The sequence below is a fragment of the Argentina anserina genome, chromosome 4 (assembly GCF_933775445.1).
Source record: "Argentina anserina chromosome 4, drPotAnse1.1, whole genome shotgun sequence".
In the NCBI taxonomy this organism is placed as follows: Eukaryota; Viridiplantae; Streptophyta; class Magnoliopsida; order Rosales; family Rosaceae; genus Argentina; species Argentina anserina.
Genome location: NC_065875.1, coordinates 15945847 through 15973324, shown reverse-complemented (window position 1 = coordinate 15973324; position 27478 = coordinate 15945847). Strand labels below are relative to the sequence as shown.

The window sequence follows — 27478 nt, the reverse complement described above, 5'->3', positions numbered from 1 at the left end:
AATCAAATGCGGTTGAACGCAACTTTTGTGATTCAGAGTCTTATATGCTTTGGCATCCCCATCTCGGGCACCCTTGACGTGATATGATGATTAGAATTCTTAAGATGGTCATCCATTTTTCAAGTCCCGGAAGCGATTGGACGATCACCTCACCCGTGCATCGCACGGTGTGGCTGAGCCTGCCCCTCTCGGCAGCTCCACGACATTCATGCCATCGGTGGCAGCATCCCCTCCTTCATAGGAGCTTGCGATGCCTCCCGTGCTTTCTCATGCCTCCATGACAATGTCTGATGCCCATCGCTCGTTTTGCAATGTTTGTTCTCTTATTAAATTTCAGGGCATTCCTTCTTTTGCTAATGCTTCAACCGAGAACATTTCATTCTTACAACGTATCCAATGTGACATTTGTGGACGTATTCAACCAGAATGCGGACTTTTTAGATAATTTATGGTATTGGTTGATGCATTGAGCGTTGGTCACATGTGACGTCTAATTAAGAAATATTCATCGTTTTTAGGGTTATATATCCAATGTCCTCTCAACTATGTCGTTTTAGGGTTATACATATATGTAATGTGTTATCAATCATGTTATTATTGTTTTTAAGTAAATAGAGTCGTCATTCAAATAATTTTTTTAATTTTTTTTTTTGTTGGTTAGTGTTTTGTTGAGTTTGTTTATAGAGATTACTAATATTATTTTTGTTAAATATAGATTTTTGCTTCGTATCCCGACACTTTTATTAAGAAAGATTTTTATTACGAGAGAGAGAGAGAGAGAGAGATAGAGAGAGAGAATGAAGTGGTAGATTTATCGCTAGATGGAATCCGCCATAACGTAGCAAGTTGACCTCCACTAACAGAAACAAAGAGAGAGGGACCCGTTTTCCGCTAAAATGACTAAGTAAGCGCACTAGACTTAATTCCCAGCTTTCACTTCCATCTCTTTCGATCTCACTCCAATTTTAGGGTTTCTCCTTCGCGCCCAATTCAGGTCCATTTCTCTCTCTCTCTTTCTAATTCTACTCCCTTAATTCTCTCTACTCCTTACTCTGATCAGCCAATTACTTCCATGCTGCTTCTCTTTACTATCTTGATCGCAAGCTCGAGCTCGCTAGCTTTCATTTACTGCCGTGATTTTAAAATTTTCAACTTCGATTTGTGAGGTCTGGAGTCTTTATTGAGTTTATTCACTGCTTCCAACCATAATTGTACCTCTCTGAAGTTGCGAGCTACTTCGATTTAGTCTCTTGTTCTGTGAAGTGTGAGTTTCAGGTGTTGAATTTCACTGGTGATTGGTGTTTGCAGGTTATTGGGGGTTGGGGAGAATCCAAGTGTCGAAATGACGATGAATGAGAGGAAGACTATTGATTTGGATCAAGGATGGGAGTTTATGCAGAAGGGGATCACCAAGCTCAAAAACATTCTGGAAGGGTTTCCGGAGCCTCAGTTCAGCTCTGAGGACTACATGATGCTCTACACGTGTGAATCTTTGCTCTTTTGTTCTTGTTTTCGTCGTTGGATTGTCCGAAATTAGATGGTTGCTCATTGTTTTTTTTTCTACTGTGGTTTGTTTGCAGGACGATATATAACATGTGCACTCAGAAGCCGCCGCATGACTATTCGCAACAGCTCTACGATAAGTACAGGGAGTCTTTCGAGGAGTACATTAGGTCCACGGTGAGGAAGAATTTAGCTATTTTTGCCAAGTCTTCACATTCGTAGTGATATATAGATCGCATTGTTTACAATGTCATAGAGATTCATGTTTCTTAACTAGTTTCACTAATGATGTATATAGATCAGATTTTTAATGTGACATGTGTATTGTTTGAGATGTTGGAGAATAGATTTAATTACTTTTGCATACTCTTCATGTAGATGTCTGTCTAGTATAGTTTAATTGTATGAACTTGTGATCAGGTTTTGCCATCTCTGCGAGAGAAGCATGATGAGTTCATGCTAAGAGAGCTTGTGAAAAGGTGGGCAAACCATAAGATCATGGTTAGGTGGCTTTCTCGTTTCTTTCACTATCTTGATCGATACTTTATAGCTCGGAGGTCACTCCCGCCCCTGAATGAAGTTGGACTTACTTGCTTTCGAGATCTGGTAAGTCATTATTGAACACTTATATGCCATCTTACATCATGGCTATTGAGAGTATTTTTTTTTTTTGCCTCTTCAATTACTGCCCAAGATGATTTCTTTCTTACCATTCAGTGCTCGATTGTTTTGTAGTCTCTCTTATGCCCTATTTCCTAACCTCTTGTTGGTATTTTTAAATAAAAGATGTTCGTAAATCTCATCCCTTCACTGCTTTACTGATCTTATTTTTGTGTAATACATCTAATATAATGGGAATGCTATTCTGGTTTTTCAGGTCTACCAAGAACTAAATGCAAAAGTGAGAGATGCTGTAATCTCTCTGGTATGCTTTCAAGTTTCTTCAAGTGCATATTGTATCAGTGAATTGTTATCTCAGTTTGACTTGACAAAATCTTTTCACTTCAGATTGATCAAGAACGAGAAGGAGAGCAGATTGACAGAGCTTTATTGAAAAATGTTCTGGATATATTCGTTGAAATTGGCATGGGACAAATGGACCACTACGACAATGACTTTGAAGCAGCGATGCTTAAAGACACTGCTGCCTATTATTCTCGAAAAGCTTCCAACTGGATTTTAGAAGATTCTTGTCCAGATTATATGCTGAAGGCAAAGTTTCTTATATATGATATATGAGGTTAATGTGTTTTTCTATATAAAAAAAAAACATTCTCTGATTTCTTATCCCGAAATTTCAGGCAGAGGAATGTTTACGAAAGGAAAAAGACAGGGTTGCTCATTACTTGCACTCCAGTAGCGAGCCAAAGCTACTTGAGGTCATGTTTCTGTACTTTATGTTGACTTCACATTGTATTCATACCCATGTTACTTGGGTGACTACGGTACAATGTATCTGATATTTGGAACAAAATCTTCTTTTTACTTACTGTAGAAAGTTCAACATGAGCTATTGTCTGTATATGCAACTCAACTTCTAGAGAAAGAGCACTCTGGATGCCATGCACTGCTTCGAGATGATAAGGTGACTACTAAAATGTTGAACTTAAACCATTGTTGATCAGATTGAACAAACCCTGGAAAACAAAGAGTATTCAATATTTCTTGTCGTTTGTTTTGTCTGCTCTAGGTGGATGATTTGTCTAGAATGTTCAGGCTCTTTTCTAAGATACCTCGTGGATTAGATCCAGTTTCAAGTATATTCAAGCAGGTATGTAATTTTTGATGCTCCTTTTAGTTTTCTGGGTTAGCACGTTCTCTTGATTTTAGCATAGATTTTCTGCTTTTAACTTCAGTCTTTTCAAATAATTGGTGTCTGCTGATGCAGCATGTTACTGCTGAGGGAACAGCCTTAGTTAAACAAGCTGAAGATGCAGCAAGCAACAAGAAGGTCTGTGCCTTATCTATCTTTTGCTTAAGTAATATTTCTATTCTATTGTCTGCTGGTGTTTGCGGCTCAAACTGTCATAAGAATCAGAATTTGCTGAAGTTCTAGAGCAGCTCTCGTGGGGAAACTTAGAAACAGGCTTAGATAGGAAAACAAGCATGATTGACTGTACTTTCAGTGCTTTTCTCTCACGGAAATCAAATTAAATGTATAGGACTTCTCTTTTCATTAGGGCTGACAGCTCTTTTGGACATTAGTAATCTATAGTTACATAAAGTAATGGGATTCTATGAATCCTGCCTGCTGTTGAGCTGGAAGGATTTTTACTTTTTTTTTATACCATTTAGCTAACAAGACTGCTTTTTATAATATCACTGCTATATCCTATTTTTTGTGCATCCCATCTTAAAGTTTACTTTAGTTGCATGCTGACTTTTTTTTACCCTCCCCAGGCAGATAAAAAGGACGTGGTTGGCCTACAGGAGCAGGTAATTAGATAAATTGTACATATGAAATTTACAGGACTGGTATCCACAGTGGTATACTAATACGAATTTGCGATTGTGCACCTCAGGTTTTCGTAAGAAAAGTGATTGAACTTCATGACAAGTACCTAGCATATGTCAATAATTGTTTCCAAAACCATACCCTTTTCCACAAGGTTTGTATTATAGCTGTTAGAATGTTGTTGTCAATAGCCTCGCTCATCACATCCAACTACTGTGCATGTTGACAGTGGTTTGTTATCTATAGGCGCTGAAGGAGGCCTTTGAGATCTTCTGCAACAAGGGTGTTTCTGGTAGCTCAAGTGCAGAACTACTTGCTACTTTCTGTGATAACATTCTTAAGAAAGGTGGTAGCGAGAAATTGAGTGATGAAGCCATTGAGGAGACACTTGAGAAGGTCTGGTGTCTTGATCTGTCATTTCATTTGAATGTCTTCTATGAAACTATGGACCAGTTATACTGATAAAGTAGTTTTTTTTTTTTAATAAATGTTAATCAAACTGCAGGTAGTAAAGCTGCTGGCTTATATTAGTGACAAAGACCTTTTTGCTGAATTCTACAGGTGTTAATTGTATTTGTTGCTGCTTTCTTGTGTTTAGTCATATATCTCTTATTCGTATACATATTAATTGGCTCATGGATGATTAGATATGGTCTGAAAGCTGATTGCATCTGACTGACTTTAGATTGTTTATGGTGACAGGAAAAAGCTTGCCCGACGACTTCTTTTTGACAAGAGTGCTAATGATGACCATGAAAGATGTATATTGACAAAATTGAAGCAACAATGTGGTGGTCAGTTCACCTCAAAGATGGAGGGGATGGTCAGTTGTCTTGTCTAGTCCTTTGAGAACTATTGTTGTGAATGTAGAGAGCACTACACTTGTTGCTGATATGTGATCAAAAATGAAATTCTTTGGCTTTTTTCCAGGTCACAGATTTGACATTAGCAAAGGAGAACCGAACCAACTTTGAGGAATATCTCAACAATAATCCGCAGGCAAATCCTGGGATTGATTTAACAGTTACCGTTTTGACCACTGGCTTCTGGCCAAGCTATAAATCTTTCGACCTCAACCTTCCAGCTGAGCTGGTATATATGGATTATACTGACATTATAATCTCTGCTGGGTAAAGATCTCAAGACAGTTGCTAATCTTATCTAATGCGCTTACTTTAGGTTAAATGTGTTGAGGTTTTCAAGGAATTCTATCAAACGAAGACAAAGCATAGAAAGCTTACATGGATGTATTCACTGGGTACCTGTAACATCAATGGTAAATTTGAACCAAAAACCATAGAGCTTATTGTCACGACATATCAGGTATGTATAGTACACTGTTATCACTTCCCTAGTATGTGCATCTTTTGTATTTATTTATGGGTTATGTGGTACAACTCGCATTCTCCTATTTCTAAGATAAACTATTTTTCAATTTTACTTTAGGCTGCAGCTCTGTTGCTGTTCAATTCCTCAGATCGATTGAGTTACTCAGAGATCAAGACTCAATTAAATTTGAATGATGATGATGTTGTGAGACTGCTACACACACTGTCATGTGCTAAGTACAAGATCCTTAACAAGGAGCCGAATACGAAAACCATCTCACCTACTGATTTCTTCGAATTTAACTTGAAGTTTACTGACAAAATGAGGAGGATTAAGGTACTCACATGAGTCACATCTTTCAAGGTATCTTGTTCTTGTCTTGTCAAGTTTTATGTGGCTGATGCAATATTTCTGTATATAACATGTAGATTCCTCTTCCACCTGTGGATGAGAAGAAAAAAGTAATTGAAGATGTAGACAAAGACAGGCGGTATGCCATTGATGCTTCTATCGTGCGAATCATGAAGAGCCGTAAAGTTTTGGGTCACCAGCAGTTAGTGATGGAGTGTGTGGAGCAGCTCGGTCGCATGTTCAAGGTTCTTGCTTATTATTATGTCACTTAAATATGATTTAATACCTTTTCCTTTGATTTGTAAACAGTGGAGTTGATTTGTTTTCCCCTCTTATTTCAGCCTGATTTCAAAGCAATAAAAAAGAGGATCGAAGATTTAATCACAAGAGACTACTTGGAAAGGGATAAAGAGAACCCCAATTTGTTTAAGTACTTGGCTTGATGTGATTTATCTTCAAATGAAGTTGTACCCATTGCTTCTGTAATTAGCACAGAAAGAGGGACAGGTCGGCGGAAGAATTGGCAAAAATCAGGCTAACTTCATTGTGTCTGTGACCTAAGTGATTGCCAAAAGGAGCTGAGAGAATGCTTTGTACATTTTGCACTTGGAGCCGGCGGTGAAATTTGTATCGACTTGATTTTTTTATGCCCCTGCACCATGACTGCCTTGTATCTTTGTTTTATTAACGCATTCCCCTGCCTTGACTACATCACCCCTAGTTTGTTAATATCTACTTTGCCTGGCCCAGTGGAAGGAAACATGTTGGCAGTTATGGTATCTCATTGAATTACATTTTGATTATCAATGGAGGCTTCACAAGGTTGTTGCTTTGTCTTGATTTCAAAGTGCATGGCTTGTAAAAACTAGGTTCTATAAATGTGCTCATAATAACTGCCGTATGATTTTCCTCATGTTCCGGGTGTTTGGTCCCTCTTGGTGTTTGTGTTTTATAGCCACTATGAGGGTTTGAATGTTCTCAGTGAAATTTTGTATAATTGTATTGCTTTCCATAGAAACTAGACGATGATCAAGGTACATGCTCTCTTTGCTTCATATTAAGAAAGAAGCATACGCTTCGAATCCATAGACACTAGGCAATTATAACTTTGATTATACAGGCCTCGTGTTTTGCCAACTATGATCAAAAGATTGAAGATGACAAGGGTATGGTTGAAAGTTTAATCAAGATGGAGAGGGGTAAACTTAAGAGAGTCGTATGCATACTTTGAAAGTTTGGTATCATTTGAAACCTGAAGCTTGGGAAGTGGAAGTAACTTTCAGTAAGATATGAATTGCTAGTCATAATATTGAAATGAAATTGGGTACGCTGGTGGCTGACAGCCGTTAATTGAACTGAAATGGCGTGCCCATCAATCAACATGTACAGTTAAATTTAGTTGGCAATACTCAGTTGAAACTGGAAAGAAAAGTGCTTATCAATCAGACTCGCAGAATCGAATCAAAACATAAGTAGCAGCTTTGATAAGACAACATTCCAACAATCAACTCAGGAATCTTCATTTGGTTTAGCCTGCGGAGAGGTATTATGCACCTTTTACGAGTTAGAATTGACGCCCCTCCAAAAAAATAAGTAAATCATCTAAACTAATGGCTAATTGCGTCGAGAATTTTCACTTATCCATGATTCCGATATTTTCACAAATATCACAAGCCAAACAACACAAAGGTTTTCATTTCATGTTGTTCATACTTCAGAGAATGAGATTAAGGTCTACACAGACTCACAGAACCCCCGGTGCACAAATTAATTTTACAAGAGCAAGTTTTCCGGAACGTTCCAGTTCAATGAACCATATAAAGAGATTGTACAAATGGTAATGGAAGTGACAGAAGCAAAACCAACGGTAGCTAGTTTTCTCATTTCCAACTGGCAGTGGGGAATACCAGAAATTTGCAACCATAATTGGAGCCCCCCACTCTTCTACACTTCTCAGTTCCTCATAGCTTCCTCCCATTGGTGCTCACTTTTTCAAAAGCTCTTCCCATTCGTATTATATATCACTAGTTAATTTAGGTTTGGCATTCGCAACTTATAAAGTGATTTTTTTTTTTGGGGGGGGGGGGGACTTCATCTCTCTACCATTTGACCATTTTATTGCATTATTCATGATAATATATTTTATACTTATATATAGTGTGTTTATATTCTAGCATGTGAAATTGTATTCATAGACATTTTTTTGATAATGATATTCATAGACATTGAGCAGCAGGGATTCAAATTTCAAAACTACTTATATATACTGTATATGATTTATAACATTATATTGGAGGCTAGGAATAAAATGAGTTGATTTTGGTTTGACGCACACCTTAACCTTGAAAACACAGAGCTAGAACAAAACCATCAATACCCTATTGTACTCACATCCATACGTACGTATTTTTACTACTTATTCAATATGCATGTCTTGCACGTACACTGCCTTTTTTTTATACGTGCTACAGTACTCTCTCGGTTTTTGTTTTGTTTTGGCTGATACTAGGTATTACTTGCTACTCTTCGAAAAGCAGGCATATATATTGAATATATTTATAAGATCTAAATATAACATGAGAAACTGAAAACAATGGAAGTGAACTGATTCTAAAATCTATGGATTGATGATGCAATATGGTAGAGCGGTAATGAAAAACGTTATTCTAAGTTCCTCTAGCCTCAAACCATAGCCCTTTTCATAGCTAATTATTAGTTCACTCCACTAAACAAATTGCATCATGAATGGCCTTGTTGTCATTTTGTTGTTCATTTGCATATCTCATATTTGATGTGGTAGGGTAATTATGCAGGTTCTTGTATGTCATACAACAAGATCGGATGGTAGATTGAGGAGGAAAATATTAATGCACTTAGGGTGGTGGTGTGAATGTGTGGTCGATATTACTGTTGTATATCATACGGGCAACATAGAATTTTCCTAATTATTCCCCAACGTTTTGTAAATTGATTGCATACTGTAGCTTCCTTTCTTTTCTTTATTTACACAGTGAATTGTGTGGGGGGCTCAACAATGATATAATATCAACTCTTGTTTCCTCTGTTTACCTCAGCTTGCTCTCATGTCATATATATAATGTTTGAGCTTTACTTTGTGCTCTAGTTGTTACCACTCGCATATAATTTCAGCTTTGAACACCAGAAAACCCCATCACAACTTGCTCAGTGCTTCTGTCTTCCTTCCACATCAATAATGTCGAACAACAAAAATAGAGACACATGATTTTAATGGGCCTCTCTTCTTTGCTACCATTGAGAAAAAGTTGCCTCTCCCTTCAGCAATGGAACACCGATAATTTCGTCCATCTTCCTTTTCTGATTGTGGAAGGAAGCATGCCGGGGTTGGTCGCTGCAGTTGGATTCCTGCATATGATTGCATGCTTGTTTCTATATTAGGAATCTTATAAAGGGGAACAGTAGAAAGTGTCTTTCTTATGCTTGCTAGCTTCGATCTGCTTTACTTCTTTGTTTTCTTATGCTTGTTAGCATCTGATGAGTCTCCCGACACTGCCTAACTATCTTTGAAATATACATCATGTTATTACGAACATGCATGAACCTCAGTAACTCTTAAGTTTGCGAGCTGAATGCTCTAATTCTATTATAAAAGTCGGGCTTGGTAATTTTTACCCTAACCCTTAGCTAGCTATATTGGAAATATACATCATGTTATTACGAACATGCATGAACCTCAGTAACTCTTAAGTTTGCGAGCTGAATGCTCTACCGGGCTTGGTGATTTTTACCCTAACCCTAGCTAGTTGCCAGTACAAATGAGCGTCAAGTGAATTTAATTAGGGAGTACGTGCTTCTTAGCTTCTTCAATCCGAATACTTTCAAAATTAATTGATAACATATATATAACTAAGAATCTGCATGATCTCTCTACTCATAATTATTCTCAATCTCACTAAGACACTATGGAATGCTCTATTCCTAAATTGATAAGGTAAGAGCTGTTGGAGAGGAGAGATCTCACATCTAATAAATGACAAAGAAAATAAATTTTATAAGTGGGTGGATAATAACCATTTATACCGATGCCCTTTTGTGATTAAAACTCAACACTCGTGAGGTGACTAAGTTGAGATACAGATTAAGAGTAAAGACCGTGTGTTATATAGCTCTTGCCCTGGCTGGAAGGGACTTTAATTTTGAGCTAGTTTAGCACTGAAAAATGAGTTTTTGCATGTAGTAGCGGCACCCAAACCTTTCCACTTAATTAGAACTAATTATTTTGAGCATGCCCGCAAGTGTAACGAATGCTTAGTAGAATAATTAAGGGCATGCTCAATTTGACAAGAAGAGTTTATAAACACAAGTACCCCACAAGCTTCCATTAACTGTTAGCCTTGTTATACAAATGCGTTATACATAAACAGTGCATTAACTTAAGCTACTTTTCACAACATACTCGACCAGATCTTTGGTCTAAATTCCTATTTACAAGATTTTGGGAACTAAAATATATGCACTACATGGGTCCTTGATTCGAACTTTTGCTTTGAATCTTAGCAAACTCGAGTGTTTTTTTTCCTTGCAACTTGTTTGTTACATAGTGTTTGCTGTACTCTCCATGACTGTATCTTCTATATTTGCATGGAGTGTTTTCATCCACCAGTTCTTGCACAGGTCCAAGCTCTACCTCATAGCTAGGAGCATAAAATGTGACAATTGAAAGCCTATCTTTCACCTTGTGAGTCACTGCTCTATGTTCCACACTCTTATAGATCCCATTTGTAAGAACCTGTAATTATTTTGATGCGTGTTAGAAATGAACAGTATTTGAAAAATTGTATGATGAGGTTGAATTCCAGATATTTTCTCACCTCTATGGTGTCCCCAATGTTGATCACAAGAGCATTGGGAATGGGCTGAACAGGTACCCAGTTGTCATCTTTGAGGATTTGGAGTCCCACTGAGTTGTTCTTCCCTTGCTGCAGAACTGTTAGGGCACTCCCATCTGAATGAGGGCTTAGGCCTAAAACAAGGTCAGGTCTTGAACATGGAGGATAGTAGTTCATCCTTATGGCTTGAACAGCCTCCCCAAACATCTTTTCAAAGATGTCACCTTTCAAGCCAAGGCTCATGGCTATGTACTTCAAAAGATTCTGGCATAGTTTCCTCACGTCTTTTGAGTAGACCTCTACAGTTTCACTGGAGGGGAAAAGAAAAAAGAAGAAAAAGATTTGGACTTTATCAAATATATTTGTGAAAACGAGAGTTGAAGACTAAATCTGAAAAATAAAAGCAAAAACTTTTACCTGAACTTTTCTGGGTTCGTTGGCCAAAGCATTGGGCTCCTTATGAACTTAGGTTCCACCCCAAGAGCAAACATGTTGCACCAGTCAAGTTTTTGGTCCTCTGATAAAACAAAAGCTTGCCCATACCCTTGAACAGTTCCAGGAGCCATTGGATACTTCTGCTTCTCTGCTAATGGTAGCATGAAGAAATCCTGGGCTACCTTCTCTATACTCTCAAGCAGACTCAGATCAATCCCATGATTTACCACCTGCCATGCATATCGTAATCAAAGTTAACTCAAGCTAGTTAGCAATAGCCGGAGAGAGGCTCATGATGACCTTACATGATGCAAAGCTTATTTTTTAAAACCCCCCGACAAGGGTAAATAGCGATATAATTACCTGAAAAAATCCCCAGTCCTTGCAAGCAGTTGCGAGCTGAGAGAGTTCAGTTCTGAGTTCATCTGTGTTTCCACTGGAAAGGTTTGAGAAGTTGATAGTGGGAATGTCACTAGCGGATGGTATAACAGTGGTTAGACTTGTTGGTCTCTCAATTTGGTCCCTTACAAATCTTTGAGGAATTATGGTGGGCTTGGTCTTTCTCAGCTCTTGGACATCATCAATGTGTCCAACCTTAACAGAAGAAATGGGAATTGGGGCCATGGAAGAAGAAGAATTTGGAGTAAACAAAGTAAACAGAATTCTAATACGTACACTAGTTCTCTTTGATAGTTCAACTCTTTCACATGCCTGTATTTATAGGCACTGGAAAGCAAAAATATAGGTACTTTATTTATTGACGAATTCTATATAAAATTGCAATTGTCACATCCAATATGGTTCTAGGTTGTGGGTACTTAGTTTATTGACTTTACAAAGTTAAGTAATTAATCTCTCAAAGTCTCAAATGTATACCTTTTATTTTATTTTATTTTATTATGATCTTTTACATGCAGCCCTAGCCTTTAGATCCAGATATTAAAAAATGACAGTGGTAAAATTAGTACGGCAGTTTATGAGCACAATAGCTGGATCTCATTAGCTAATAAAGTAAGATCTAATCAGGTGACAATACTTCTCCACTGGTCATTACACTTTGCATGTATCTGGAAACAAGCACTTGGTAATATTATTCTCTATAGCCACATAAATATTCCATGATTGAACTTGAGCTTATTATATTTGGAGTAATGTATTTTGTTAGGCATCCGTATAGTTCCTTTGGCAAAGATAACTTGTTGCATACTATATTCATTTATTTGCTAGCGTAATGATAATATTGCTCTTTGTTCTGGTGATTATTATACTCTATGTACTCCCCTTACCAAGAGTTGTGTCTAATTTGAAGTTCTTCTGGATTTTTTTTTTTTTGTAGTTGCAACTCCGAAACTAATTAGAGAACTTATGCAAGTTGATGGCCTGACAAATGAAGAAGTAAAGAGTTTGATCTACTAACGGAAACCTATTTACTGTTATGACAGAGAGTTTCAACTCCATAGCCTCACTTTGTACCATTTACCAATCGTCCAATTGTGGTATTGTACTGAATAGATTCTAGGAATATGTGTAGGCAACCCATATAATTAGTGATGAATAATATCCTTATGTAAGAAGAATATGAGTACTTATTTGTGCAAAAGTGCACAACTATATATAGCTTCTATTAGAGAAGATATTACATACTAGCTTTTTAGAGTATGATCGACATCTTTGGGTACATAATTTATTCTCTGAGCTTGCCTCTGTTAATTTGTAGGATTGCAGGCACAATTGATGGTGATCAAGTTCAAGAGGTAGTAAATTATTAAAAAATCTAAATTATTATATACTTTTTAAGATGTTGATAATAATACATTATAATTTGAATAATTTAACAATATATATGTCTATTTTAGTAATTATACAACTCTAACCAAATACAAAATTATTTTTCGGTTCCACATCAATTTTCAAAACAGTTTATCAAACATTTCAATTAATTCCTCTTGCAGCAGTTTCAAAAATAATTATGCTCACAACAACTTCAAATGCAATTCTACCCACAGTACAACAATGCCAAACTGAGTCCTAATCAGGCGACAATTTCATTCCATGTCAATACTTCTCCACTGGTCATTACACTTTGTACAGATATAGAAACAAGCACTTGGTAAGACTTGATAGCTGAACTCTAAATCACTATGGGTAAATAAGATGCAAAACAATAAATTAAATTAAAAGCCACAAGGATTTTAATTGAAATGAGTTAAGATTACAAAAAAAATTAGGTAAAACACAGTAACATCATCTCGTGAAATACAATCAAGTATAAATCTTTCTCGTTTCTGTGAACTACGCACCTTAATTACTAGTGGTGGTGCCTTGATAGATCAAGAGTTCAAGACGTACTGTTGACGTGTGAAGCAATGATTTTTGTTCTTCTTTGAAGAGAAAAGAGATAGGAATCTAACAGTGGTAGTGTCAGGTACACTCCATTAATTGTCTCTGTAATTGCAGACTTGTTTGGGGGAGGTACGTACGTAGTCGAGTAGTCATGTACATTCAAATCTGGCATGGATTCCCATTACATGTCTTCGTCTTTTCAGACCAAAACCCAGTGATGTTGTCCTATCTCTGTCCACTCTTCTCTTTTCTTCAAACCCTAGCTCACTCAGACTGTATATCAGTAATATGGTTTCTACTTTCTACTGTATTTCGGAGACGGCCAAGAATCGAAGAACAATCGATTATGTTAACTAGATGCTAATCAGGCATGTAGTTTTATGCTACTTGGTTACTACTCAATCTGGCATTTCCCCCATTACAAGCCCGTGGTTTATTTTGATGAAGGAGATCGATTCATTGAAGAGAATATGTAACAAAAAGAAGAGGTATAAGAGCTAGGATATTCTGCAGCAATTATAGAGGTGAATACTGTGGATTGCCGACTCTTAGTGAATGCTTTCAAGTATGCACGGACAGGAACCTACCACATTGGAACATGGTGCAAGTTTCTTTTTGAAAAGGTAAGAGACTTGCGCACCATCGTATATATTGTCAAATCAGGGGATGATATTTCTTGTTGTTTATATATGCAACCATAGTTGGTCGAACCAAATTCAGCATAGGTCTGAAAAAGGTGATGGGAGCGTCAAATCACGGGATCAACTATCAAGTTAATTATTGAGTAGCCAAATCACATGATCTCATAGCATATACTATGAGATCCATACAAAAGAGTAAGCCAAACTCGGAACCTTATTCTGCAATCTGCATACATTCATTTTTTTAAGACAAAAAAGATTATTGTGATTCATATATTATCTTAAACATATAAAAAAACATATATATTTATAGACTACTACAAGTAAAATTCAAAGAGCAAAAGCGCAAGACAAAGATCTACGACACAAGAGGTGTCTTTTCTTCATCTCGGCATGTCTTAAGAGTTGTACATTCTGATCATCTATCCCAATTTTGATTCATCTTTCCCAATCGTCTAACTGGAAAATAATTAAATTAAATTACAAATGTTCACAATCACCCTCGTAATCAAGATACGTTGAAGGTAAACAATATGCACACATAGGTACCTGTCACCCAGATGTTGAATGCCAAAATTTCTTTCCTCATTTGAAAAAAAATAAATAAAAGAAAAAGAAACAAACACAAAAACAATCTGACAAAAATACCCTCAACTGATACTTCGTATAAATACAACACCCAACGGAAACTCGCGCGCACCCCAAATGAAAAAGCCGTTGAAACCAATTGGTCCTCCTCGCCGCTTCTTCAAACTTTTCCCGCCAAAACCAACCGTCGGAACACCACCTCACGGTCCTCACCCTCCTCCTCCGCAACTGTAACCACTCCTCCACCGCAACCTCCCTCCATTCCGTTGCGGTAAAGTCGGCCTATTTATACGACACTCTCACCACCAATCGCCTCATCAACTGCTATGTCTGGCTCCACAGGATCGACTCTGCAGTCAAGGTGTTCGACGAAATGCCCCGACCAAACATCGTGTCGTGGACCTCGCTCATCTCCGGCTGCCCCAGCACCGCTCGCCCTGAATCGTCTCTGCGGCTGTTCGGGAGAATGCTTCAGTCTTCGGTTCATCCCAACGAGTTCACTTTCGCTACTGTTGTTAACGTGTGTTCGGCACTTACTGATGTCGAAACAGGACGGAAAATTCACGCGCGTGGGTCTGCAGAATAACCTCGTTGTGTGTTCTTCGATGGTTGATGTGTACGGGAAGTGTAATGAAGTCGGTGGCGCTAGGCGGGTTTTTGATTTGACGGGTGGTGGGAATGTTGTGTCTTGGACTTCGATGATTGCTGCTGACGCCCAGAATGGAGGAGGCAAGGAAGCACTTGGGCTTTTTAGGGAATTTAATCGGCAGATGTTGGAGTGTCCGAGTCATTTCATGTTGGCTAGTGTTGTAAATGCTTGTGCAAGCTTGGGTCGGTTAGTTTCTGGCAAAGTTGCACATGGAGCAGTGATTCGAGGTGGCCATGATTTGAATGAGGTGATTTGCGAGTGCAATTGTTGACATGTACGCTAAGGAGTATTCTAACAGGGTTTTCAGGCGAATCCCAAATCCGTATGTAATACCCTACACTTCGATGATTGTCGCGGCTGCCAAGTATGGAATGGGGAAAATGTCCCTTCAACTCTTTGAAGAAATGATTGATAGAGGAATAAGAGCAAACGATGTCACCTCTGTTGGTGTCTTGCACGCTTGTAGCCATTCGGAGCTTGTGGATGAAGGGCTCCAATTATATGAGTCTATGTATGAGAAACATGGAATATCCCCCAACGCAAAGCATCATACTTGCATAGTTGACATGCTTGGACGTCTCAATGAGGCATACGAATTAGCCAAATCCCTCCAAGCAGAACTAAATCAAGAAGCCTCGGTGTGGGGGACACTTGTTTCAGCAAGTAGGCTTCATGGAAGGGTTGATATTGCTGTTGAAGCTAGTAGACGGCTTATAGATTCCAACCAACAGGTATCAGGTGCATATGTCACATTGTCAAATGCTTATGCATTGAGTGGGGACTGGGAGACTGCCCAGGGTCTTCGGTCAGAAATGAGGCACACTGGGCTTGGGAAAGAACCTGGCTGCAGTTGGGTAGAGATTAAAGACACAAATTATGTGTTTTACGCTGGAGATGTATCATCATGTGCACGCCAAAGTGAGGTGATTACTTTGCTGAGGGAGTTGGAGGGGAAAATGAAACAAAGGGGGTATGTAGGAGGGAGTAAAGGATTGGTCTTTATCAATATAGAAGAGGAAGCCAGGGAGGGAATTGTAGGTCTTCATAGTGAAAGACTGGCGTTGGGTTTTGCATTTCTGTGTATACCAAAAGGAGTCACCATTAGAATAATGAACAACTTGAGAATGTGTACTGATTGTCATGAGGCTTTCAAGCTTATTAGTGATATTGTTGGGAGGGAATTAGTTGTTAGAGATGTTAATAGGTTTCATCACTTTAAATGTGGTTCCCCTGCACTTGTAGGGATTTTTGGTAACAATATTGAGTTCAGCATGTAGTTATAGTAAATCCACAGGTACAGATTCTTCAAAGTAACGGCCATTTCATTTTTTTCTGTATTCTCATATTGATATAAATCCGAGTCCTCAGCTACCTAAAAATGTCCTTTGGGACCTGTTACATATCATTAATTTTGATAAATGCCACTGTATCACGTAATCTTGTCCACTGTTTGCCAATCTGTCTTCCAAGTTCCAATATAGAGCTCCAACTCAAAAGCAGTCGATGAAGCTATTCAAATACCAAAAGTGCATGATAAAAAAAATTAAAAAAAGACATCCAGGACTTTATAGAATAATAGCGTCAAAAACAGAGGGGGGGGGGGGGGGAAAACAGATTTTATTGCTTAATTGTTTCTATGATACAAGGTGCAAGATTCTAGAGGCTAAAATGAGTGCTCTTATACAACCAGCCCCGAGAACGAGAACAAAAACTACAAACAAAACTAATGGAAGGTACATTTTAGAGCATCATATCAATAACCAGAACGAAGGCTGCTAAAGACCAAGTAAAAGTTCCATCCTCAACTTCCTCAAGCCAAGATACCACTTTATTAGTATAAACAACTGAAAGTAATATGCAAACAGTAAGTAGAATGCCTGGAAAACATGCTTGTGCATTCACCCGTGAAAGGTAAATGTCATTAACAATATTTGCTTATGCGCTCTCCAATCGAAACTCAGAAAAGATACGAGCTTTACCTTCCCAGCAACTACAAAAGAATGGATGAAATTTTTTTACGTCTCATCCTAAGCATCAGTAATTACCTCCAGACACGCATGGTATGTACTTCAGTTCTATGCTGAATTTCTAATCAGAATACACACAAGTTAATGAGGGCAAGTCTTGCAACAAAATAAAAATTGTTGTTTTTATTATACAATAAAATAGTAATAAAACAGAAAATTCTCTGATAGGACATTGATCAGTCATCACTATATTAGTATTCAACCTCCTCAAAATGGTTGCCTATGAGTATCCAATCTCTATAGATATTTTTCCCTCAAGCTCCGAATCCAGGGAGCGCAAAAATATAGAACTGAACTATCACACAATCTCCAAGCTGTATTGTGAACTAAATCCTTTTCCTCTTTCCCAACCCATGAAACTTAAGGATGAGCATGCTGTGCTCTTATCCACGTCAAGAATAGATGTAATTTGAAAAGAAAATACAATACAAAATTTTCAATCTCACTTTGTACACATGTACAGAGGGTAATAATCTGTTGAATCAGCCTCTTACGCAGATTTTCAAGTGTTGATCTATGTAGGCATCCTTGTCTTTCCTTTCTTGATGCCTGTTTGGAGAAAACCAGAAAAATGCAATATCTACAAGGTCGACTTAATCTCTAGGACCAGTAAATTTGGATCGACCTATGGCCTTCATTGCAAGTTCAACCAACCGGACGAATTCCTCTACATCTTGGAAGCTGAACTCAATTACCCTCCTAATAGAAGAAATACAATCATTCTTATGTGAATCTTCCAGGGCCAGGCAAGCAGCTGAAAAAGCACTCTGGGATTTTTGGGAGGCTTCCATTGCAAAATTTACATCCTGTGTCTGCAAAATAATACCAACCAATTTTACCCTCTTGTAACACCTATTAAATGCATTGCCACAATGGACTTCAAGTCTGAGTCGTTATTGTACTGGCCCTAAAGGAGATCCCTTAACACTAATCATTTGAAAAGCCTTCAGATAAAGAATCTAGTCAAGCATATGTCAAAAGGTTGCCAACAACCTAATGTCTCAGAAATGCATAGGGTTGGCTGCTGCGTCGACAGAGATGATCAGACACCTTTACAAATATCTCATAATAATAAAAAAACAATCACGAAGCCTGTTGAACAGCTATGTATATCCATAATATTCATAATGATGACTCCTTAGTCGCCTAAGAAATACGTATATCCATGGTGTTCATAATAACGACTCTTTAGTCCCTAAACTAGTGGTGATCAAAAGACATGAAAAGAACAGCATACGACAAGTTCATAAAATTCATTCAGAGACTAAAAGCATGATTAACTTACAAAGTCGAGCAGCCTGAGAATCTTAGGGCGGTTTCTAGCAACATGAGAACCAGTACCCTTAGATAAGATAGCCTTTTCTGCCATCACTTGGTCGGTTAAATTATCAATATCTGATGCAGAAGATGATGGAGACTCCCCTAAATAGTATTGTTAAAAGGAAATAAATAAAAAAGTGAGTGATTTAATATTACATTATCAAGAAAAGGAAAAGACTAATTGGATTTCCACCAAAACGCATGCCAAGTTCAATTTCCATATCTATAAAATCTTTGAAATCAAAAGATGACACTGCTTCTATTTTTCAGATAGATACATCATAACATGTTGCATGAACCAAACCTGTCAAATGTAACTGAAAAAAAATTGGAGAAAGGTTTGATGTTCCAATTTCAGTTATGATTTTGTAAGGTAAGAAACAAGAATTGGTTCTATTGGTAATGAAATAAATAAACTCTTAAAGCTTGAGATTTTGAGTAAAACAAGTAACACCTATAGGAACAGCCTAGCTTCATAGAAAAGAAAGGAGAATTAGCTAAATGTATTCTCAACTATTTTTTAGTGTAATATGAACTGCAGTAACTGAATTACACTACAAAACATCACTTAATGAAAGAAAAATCACATCATAAAAGAACATAAATGGTACGTAATATCAAATTCAAAGACACAATGGCATAGAAGTTTAAAAACCTAAATTTTATTCATAAACAGGCCCTTTACCTTGATGAGGCATATTTAGAGTAGCTTGCAACTCATGCCGATCTCTGGTTATACTAGAATGTTTGCAGTACACTACCCTCATGTACGCCACCTCCATGCATTTATAGGCCAAAGCAGCAGAAGCCACTTCTTTGAAATTTTCATATTCATGGGCACAAAATCTGTGTATTCAATGGGTTTAGAACAAAGCCAAAAACAGGTTTATAAATGTGGAAAAAACCAGAGCTTAGAAACAGTGTCTTGCAAAAAACAGGTCTGCAAAAGTCTAAGGTTATTGAGTAATTACAAATGTGGAAAATTGCTTTCTTATAACTTATAACAAGCAATAAAGAAAAAAAAAGTATGGGACAAGGTGTTCACTGGTTAACTAACAACCTTAACAACACCTGAGATTAAAAAAGAAAGTGACTTACAAATGAAAAACTAAAGCCACTCTCTCTTATACTGTATACTATAGACACCTAATATCCCTAATACTTCATCGCAAACAAGATAATGCAAGATTGCAATAATAAGATTTTGAAAGTGTTAAGGACCATATAATTTACAGTTCTGTGATAAAAACAATTCACACAGGCATTTTCTGAGCTAGTCACTCCATATTCTACGTATCATAATAAAGTTTAAGGTACAATGTATCATCATCTTCACAGTGCCTGAATGCAAAAGCTCAGGAGTTTTAATAGTATAGGTGTCAATGAATCTATAGAAGTGCAACTTTGTCAGTCTGAGATTCTTGAGATTTCCTGCTAGTGTAAAGAATGGGTCAACTTGGAGCAGTTTAACTTTCATAATCTTTCTCTAGGTATGATTCCTATAACATAATGCTCTAAATCTGGTACGTTCTAGTAACGAGTTTTAAGTACCAAGTCCAGCTATAGTAAAAATCTAACAGATAGCAAAAAAGTATAGAAGATGAATATACTAACAGAGTGACATAGAAATCTGCAATTATGAAGCACGTCTAAGGAAGGGGACTAGATTAAAAAATATGGAATGTTGGACTTGGCCAAAAGAAGCGACCCTAAAATAAAACCTTGAGACTGAAAAATTGAAAATTGGAAACATTATCTCAAAACTCAAAAACGGGCATACAAATACTAGTTAGTATAAACATGTACTCAGACTGAATTAAAGACTATTTCCAGCAGTCCATTTACAAATTAAAATTTGAAGGATGAGGTACATCTATCTGTATTTGACAAGAAGGCACTATGACTTACTCGCAAAGCTTAGCTGTACTGCTATACACTTGCAATGGAGTCATATCTTCATGCTTGCCTTTCTCATAACTGCAACTTTCCAAAAGCGATGCTCCTTGAAGAAACTTTTGGGCAGCTTGGAAATAAGCCACAGTACTTACATCGTGGAACCCACCTTTCTATAAAAGATATTAAAAAAATTATATTAATAAAAGAGACATAATAGGAACACCACATAGATCATGTAAATAAAGCTGAAAATTGGATAAGAATTAAAAAGAAACCTTAGATTGTTCGGCCTTGTCTCTTAGACTTCTAGCTTCATTCAGGATCTTAATAGCAATCTGCCCAGAGGCGCTTATCATAGGACTTGAATCCACTACATCTCTTGCACCCTGATGGTCAGGCATAAGATGTCCCCCATTGCAATTATCTCCATTCTTGGTAGTGGCAGTTCCACATTGTCTTGATGACTTTTGCACATTACCATTGACAGCAAAACTTGGAAGTCCTTGAAACACAGCTTCTCTCTCAGGCCATGCTATGGCTTGAGAACCACGATATCGAGCCCCTTCTTTCCTTTCAACCCCTTCTGCCCCTTCTTTTGATTCACTGTGAGAATTTGAAGAGGATGTTGGTTTTCCGCTATTGGACTTATTTTGTTTTTGGCCACACCCAAAATCATGATTCATGTTCTGCCGTGGGGCACCTTTTTTAATAGGGAACTCAGTAGCACCCAACTTCTCATCTGACACTTCATAGCCTTTTTGTTGTAATTGAGTTTCTAATGCACTTCCACTTGACCCTTGTCCCACATTGTCTAGCTTAATTTCATAATTCTTTTCATCTTTGACCGTAACTGTCTCAATGCTACACTCTTCAGGAAGATTGTTTCTAACATCATGATTGCGGTCAATCTCAGACACATATCTTTGACTCTTTTTTGAGTACTCAGTCACCGGATCTGAGATCTTCATCTTATCCCTATCTAAGTCACTCGAAGAACCTCTAATATTGTCCTTCGATGGCAAAGAGGAGCCATTACTGGATCTTTTCTGAAAACTTAGATCTTCAGGATGGTTCTTGTTTTCTCTATCATCATAATGGCAACGCAGGTCATGCTGATCATTGAGGAACTGGCCATCATTACCACTAGAATCTCCCCTATGGTAGCCTACCGTTGAAAAATTATGAGATTCAGGACAAATATTGTCTGAAGTTTTCTCTGTCCCAGTGTTCCCCAATCTATCAAAACTACCGTTTCCACCCCCATCCCGGAGTCTTTTGGATTTACTCGTTAAAAAGAATCCACCACAAATGGGTTCATCCTTCACAGAGCCATCTTGCTTTGCCAAAGTCGGCCTGTTTGAGTTAGAGGTCCTCAGAGGAGATGAAGAAACCGATTCCACAGGCGAGCCTTTCACTTCCTCAATGTCACCTTTGAATTTATGGCAACCTGAAATCTTTGAAGAACTTGAAGTGGCAGCTATAGAAACATGTCCTGATCCATTATCCCTTTTTAATGCATTTGCACCTTCCAAATTTCGCTGAGATGCATTCCTTTTACTATGTTTCCTGGGTTGCTGATCCTTAACAATATTTCTGTCCTCTAGCATGACAACAGATGGACGAGCTTTTGTGCCCGACACAACAATCTTGGTAACTCTGCTTTTTCTATCTGACTTATCATCAATATTACTAGTAGTAGAATCTTTACATTCATTTTTCAAATTCCTGGCCTTCTTCTCCCTCCAAGAACCACTCTCACTACTTTCCTCCTCGTTATATACCCTACCATCATTTACAGAATGTACAGATGTTTCCACATTATTCTGCCACTCTCTGTTTCTCTTTTTCTTCATGGAATTATCCCCTTTACTGCACACTCCCACATCCGAAGGCCCACCATCTAATGAGACCTGAATTTGATGCGCCGGTTTCCTCACAGAAAATTGTAATTTAACATTTGTGCCTTCAGAACTTAAGTCATTGTATTTTCTGTCATGATCAAGTACATGGGTCAGCAAACCATTACTGGAAGTGACCCCCATCCTCCCAAGGTCAATCTCAGAACTCCGATCTGTATCAGCATGCAACATATCTTCTCTCCTGGGCTTCTTGGAGGTACCATATATATGGTGATCAATATCCTTCTTGTGTATTAATCTTACTCTCTTTGCATCACCTGAAGACATAAAAGAACCCATATAGATACGCTACCCAGCATTCCATAAAATTGTCATATCATAGCAAAGCGAAACATCATAACAAATTTGCATACCTCCACTTCTTTGCTTCTCCTTCTGCTTAGCTATGTTTTTGTCCATGCCCAGGTTCTGGAGATTACTCATACGTTGATCAGTAGATTTCTTCATTGAATTTGATTCTAAAGGAGGCTGGTTAACGTCGTTTAAGCTTGTACACTTCACAGGTTCTTGCAGGTAAGATATTAAGACACCACCACCACCATTAATTGTATTATGTCTTTCCTTCGCACCAAGTCGCTTCTTCACCCTATCATACATGCTATCTCGATCGAGATGTTGAGCATGATCTGAAGGTACTACAGATGTTGTTCCACTAGCATGAGTTAGCAGGTTAGTTAAACTTTCTGAAGATGGTTGTTGGTATAATGCATTGAGAGCTTTTGTTGTTTCCTCTTCACTGATGTCACATTGATTCATCCCAGGCCCCCTACAATCCATTTGGAAAAACCACCATGAAAAGGTATATTATGACAAACACCACAAACAGAAATAACAGGGGGAGAAAGAAAACACATTTGTTAGGTTAATCCGTAATTATATGAATAAAATGAGTACATAATTTTTATACTTCCCACAAGCAAGGATGAGAATGAACTCACAGCCAGTCCAGCATGCTACACAACCATTTCTCAGGGAGTAGATCTTTTCTTCCAAAGGGAAGAAGCCTCCACTTCTGACAATTATCGCAACAAACCCAATCTTCTAGAAGTACAATAGGAGCTGCAACTACTGGTACAGTATCTGACGCTAGTCCATTTTCAAATGTAGGAAGGCATGTAGCAAAAGCATCTTTTATAGATCCCCTGGGCATCAACACATTATCGACCTTTCTACCACTCAGTTTTTCACTTGGTTTGACCTTAGATGACTTACATTGCACATCAAAATCATCAACAGGCCTTTTTGCTGCCTCCATTTTATCCCTTTGTTCCAAAACTGTACCCCCCGATGAATCTCTACGGTTATCTCTGACAGAATCCTTCTGCAACTTTAACTTGTGCGCTTTTCTGCTAGATAGACAGACACCATAACCACCATGCAGTTCATCTTCTGTCACTATACCCATTTCAACTCCAAAGCTTCCGTTTGTTAAGCTACCTGGTTGTTTTTCATTAACAAGTTTTTCATTTGACTTAATATTGCCCTTAAAAGACAGTTTTTCCTTCTTGCCATGGACATTTTTTTTTCCTTGACCATGATAAGTAGTTTCCTCACCAACATTCTGGGGGTGCTGGTCTAGCTCTTCCTTGCATTTGAATGCACCAGAATAATCTAGTGAGGCAGAAAACTTGTAACCCTTGTGGTTGCCTCCATCTATGAGCTCAACCGGACCGTTCTTGTGGAAAATATCTTTAGACTGTTTCTGAAATTTTTCTGCGGAACCACACCTAGTATTTTGCTTCTCATTCTTGTCAAAACTATGATCGGATATCAACTCCTTTGACTCCGGCTTTGCTAACCCAAAGATAGATAAACTTCCCTTCACCCCATTCTCATTGGTACCCCCAGATTTTGGTGTTCTATGCATACCTTGAGCACAGTCACTAAAATCACCCACTGAGTTGGATAGCTGTAATGATTTGTAGCCACTGGACAATAGCTCCTTGCTTCCTAGACAATGAATTCCTGATTTCTTTTTTATAAGAATTTTCATGTCATTCTTGACATTCTCAATCTTCGGTTCTACCTGCTCTTCACCTTTAGCTGCAACTTCAACATTTAGCTCCTTTGACAATTTTCCATTACCCCGTGTGGAAGCTGACAACGAACGTTCTTGAGGACCCTTAGATTGGGGTACAATTTTTAGTTGATGAAGCTTTTTCTTTCTCGTGAGACAAATAAAACTGTCATGAAGAGGTGACATCAGATCATGCCCGGGAACATGAAATGAAGTCATAACCTGTTAACACAAAAACAATGTCCATCAATATAACCAGAGCAGTTTTAGGTCTATCTATCGCAAGAGGAACTGCATGAATACCTAGAACATTACCTGAACAATGTTAGTGGGAGACTCATCCACATTCACTTCAGAGGCAGGTGGCATCTCTCCACTTCCATCGGGGCTATTCCCAAATGATGAAGATGGGGAGCTAAGCCCAAGACCACTATATATTGCTATGTTCTTCCGAGATGAATTCTCAGAGTTCATTTTGATTCGAAACTTCAGTGTCCTTTGATCACTGGAATTACCAGATCTGTTTGACATCTCATCTTTTAAGGAACACCTCTCAGCTACTTGGGTAGATGGAACACATAGATCCTCTTGAGATGAAATGCCCCCAATAACCCTAGAATCATGTGAGAAACGAGCACTGGGTGAAGAAGTTCCAGGCCTCACAGTTGGAAGTGCTTTTGATGACGCTTTCAAGTTTTGAGAGGCACCCTGTATGTTATAAAAACCACAGTGCTCAATTAACCATGGAGTTATCTCAATTTGACAAGATCTCAGCCATATTTGTCTCCTTCAAACCATATAACAAGTATCAAAAAAAAATTTATATACCTCCATGGAACTTTTAGGAGATCTTGATGTGTTGCAGTTTCCCAACAGTGTCTTTGGAGTAGACAAAACGGATGGAGATCGTTCATATGTAGGTAAAAATGAACCATATCCACCATATTTGGCCCCTGACAGAACAATAAAGTAGATATTCCCCATGATGAGCCATTAACCAAACTTTGAGAGAACAGAACTAAAGCTTCAGTGTGTCAAACTTTCAGGATAGGTCACTTACCCAAATTCTCAGCAAAAGCCCCACCCTCGAAATCCTTCTGGAAATGTCCTAGAACTTGCTCAAGTTTCTCCTCCTTGAAAAACAAAAGCAATAGTGTCAACGCCCAATACATGGATGAGATCAGAACAAAAGAACAATATAAAATGATCAAGTGTTTATTTCAATAATCAAGGAGCATGAAAATGAATACTGAACCTGTTACTCCCATTATTATAGACTAAGTAGTTTGTATAACAGACGCTAAACAACATCAAGTATCAAGGTTATCAAAAAAAACATCATCATCAACAAGATGTGATACATCAACAAGAAATACAAAAAAAAGACTAATCTACTACAAGCACAATTGGGATCTCTGGAAGACATACAGGAATACTAAAATACGATTACTTGTGGATAACAAGGTATTATACTAAGATACAGTTCTTGCAAGAAATTATTCAGTTGTCAGCCATAATGTGCACTTTTTCTGTACATGAACCAGAAAAAGAAGCTACATTGTTTCAGATCCAGCAAAAGACATCCACTGGCCGTTTCCTATGCTATTTGCACGACAAGCACACCGGAACACAAAGCAGTTCAAAGCAAAATAATGAACTCTGATTTTATTCCATGCTTTACTTTCCATCACTAATTGCTACTCCACCAACCCACATAGAATCACATTCCAACCCAAATCCTTTCACCTTAGATCAGAATTCCAGTAAAACATACAAGCTCTTGTACTCAACACACATACACATGGCCATGCAATTGAAAACTCGCTCTGATTCCAGCACATTCCAAACAAATTCGATATCATTACAATCATATGATCACCATCACACATTAAAGTTCAAACCTTTAACCAAAAAACTCCAATGAAATAAAACAACTGAACACAAAGCCCTTACAAGGTAAGCAAGATCAGTGTCCGGGTCAAACTTTTCGCCGTCGTCCTTGTAATAACAAGAAGCCTCGCCTTCTTCAAGCTCAGTACTATTATTATTCACCTCCATCTCTCCCTAAACACCTCGAATCAAAACCCTATAACCGCGCCCAACCTTCCCTAAAGTCCAGCATACAAGTCCGAAATTCCCAGAACAAAACCCACCAAAAATCTCGAAAAATCCAACGAAACCCAGAAACCCTAATCCCCCGAACGGTTTGGAATCGAAGAGAGTCACAGTCCCGCTATGAAAAAAATCCCCAGAAAAATCAAATAGAAATTGACGGAATTCATATTGGAATTCAAAGTCTCCGAATTTAAGGTGACGATCGGGGTCGGAGAGTGGACGGCGGAGATTGGAGACGAGAGGTGATCGGAGCTCAGAGTGGGATTGTGTATGACGGCGAGTGAGAACATCCAAATTGATTTTGAAGAGCCGCGTGCGGGAGAAAGGAGCGCGAGGGTGCGTGAGTCACGTTATGTATTTGAGTTTGGGAAAGGGTTTGTTTAGGAAAACGGCGCGTCGTTGGTCACGTAGCTTGTTTGGAGTTGATTTTTTTTTTTTAGAAAGGTTTTAAGTTGAATTTTATTTTTTCTTTTGGGTCAAAAAGACAATTAACAACTATTAGAAAAGTAGGAAGCTCTTCTAGTCCTAATTACAGCAACTATGATCATCTAAATAATACAACTATGAGCAAGAGGATTAGCAAAAGCTAGTCACAAGACCCTTCTCAAGAGAATCATCAATCATGTGGTTTCTCTGAATGTATGGCACAGGGTAGCAGATTCTATAGAATTCATAAAGTTAAAACGACTTTGAAATAAGGAACCAAGAGGATGCACAGCAGAAATTGGCTTCAACATAAGCTGCACAAAGATTGCAGAATAGGATTCAAGTTAAAGATTTAATTCACAAGGAAGAGACAATTTTGAGACTAGAAAATGGACCCCGAACTTCAACATCAAGGATCTCTTAAGATTAATTTGAAAACCAGAAATCCATTTATGATCACAATCTTTCAACACCCCTTCAGCACCAATCTTACCATATACAACAATTTTAGAACCATTAATGTTTAGCTTGACAAAGCCATTAGGCGTCCTCTATGCAATATATTTCTTATCGAAAAACAATTTCAACATCTTTTC

At 38.0% G+C, this 27478-nt stretch overlaps 4 protein-coding genes across 4 annotated transcripts; 2 read left to right on the top strand and 2 right to left on the bottom strand.

Annotated features, from left to right (window-relative positions):
• The first annotated feature begins 827 nt into the window (after window positions 1-827).
• Window positions 828-6775, top strand: LOC126791712 (cullin-1). The gene is made up of 20 exons (XM_050518176.1): window positions 828-994; window positions 1309-1482; window positions 1581-1680; window positions 1924-2109; window positions 2381-2428; window positions 2512-2715; window positions 2805-2882; window positions 2999-3088; window positions 3194-3274; window positions 3392-3454; window positions 3904-3939; window positions 4026-4112; window positions 4205-4354; window positions 4464-4519; window positions 4661-4781; window positions 4889-5050; window positions 5138-5281; window positions 5405-5623; window positions 5716-5883; window positions 5980-6775. Exons 2-20 carry the CDS (start codon window positions 1343-1345, stop codon window positions 6079-6081), a joined length of 2235 nt encoding a protein of 744 aa, XP_050374133.1. The 5' UTR covers window positions 828-994; window positions 1309-1342; the 3' UTR covers window positions 6082-6775.
• A 3178-nt stretch (window positions 6776-9953) lies between these two features.
• On the bottom strand, window positions 9954-11593 carry LOC126791568 (protein SRG1). The gene is made up of 4 exons (XM_050518037.1): window positions 11305-11593; window positions 10924-11171; window positions 10489-10816; window positions 9954-10406 (listed from the first exon to the last, which is right to left on the bottom strand). The coding sequence occupies exons 1-4, from the start codon at window positions 11563-11565 to the stop codon at window positions 10134-10136; spliced, it is 1110 nt and encodes a 369-aa protein (XP_050373994.1). The 5' UTR covers window positions 11566-11593; the 3' UTR covers window positions 9954-10133.
• Window positions 11594-14649: 3056 nt separating this feature from the next.
• On the top strand, window positions 14650-16417 carry LOC126792257 (pentatricopeptide repeat-containing protein At4g15720-like; the record flags this gene model as incomplete). The annotated part of the gene is given in 4 exon segments (XM_050518720.1): window positions 14650-15080; window positions 15082-15415; window positions 15417-16391; window positions 16394-16417. Coding segments are annotated over 4 exon segments (1764 nt in total), but the record flags the coding sequence as incomplete, so codon positions are not given.
• An 869-nt stretch (window positions 16418-17286) lies between these two features.
• On the bottom strand, window positions 17287-26775 carry LOC126790658 (cysteine-tryptophan domain-containing zinc finger protein 3-like). Its single transcript, XM_050516985.1, has 11 exons — window positions 26295-26775; window positions 25402-25474; window positions 25170-25294; window positions 24657-25049; window positions 23263-24563; window positions 22678-23090; window positions 20681-22581; window positions 20418-20575; window positions 19195-19355; window positions 18475-18611; window positions 17287-18001 (listed from the first exon to the last, which is right to left on the bottom strand). Exons 1-11 carry the CDS (start codon window positions 26397-26399, stop codon window positions 17783-17785), a joined length of 4986 nt encoding a protein of 1661 aa, XP_050372942.1. The 5' UTR covers window positions 26400-26775; the 3' UTR covers window positions 17287-17782.
• Between the last annotated feature and the right edge of the window lie 703 nt (window positions 26776-27478).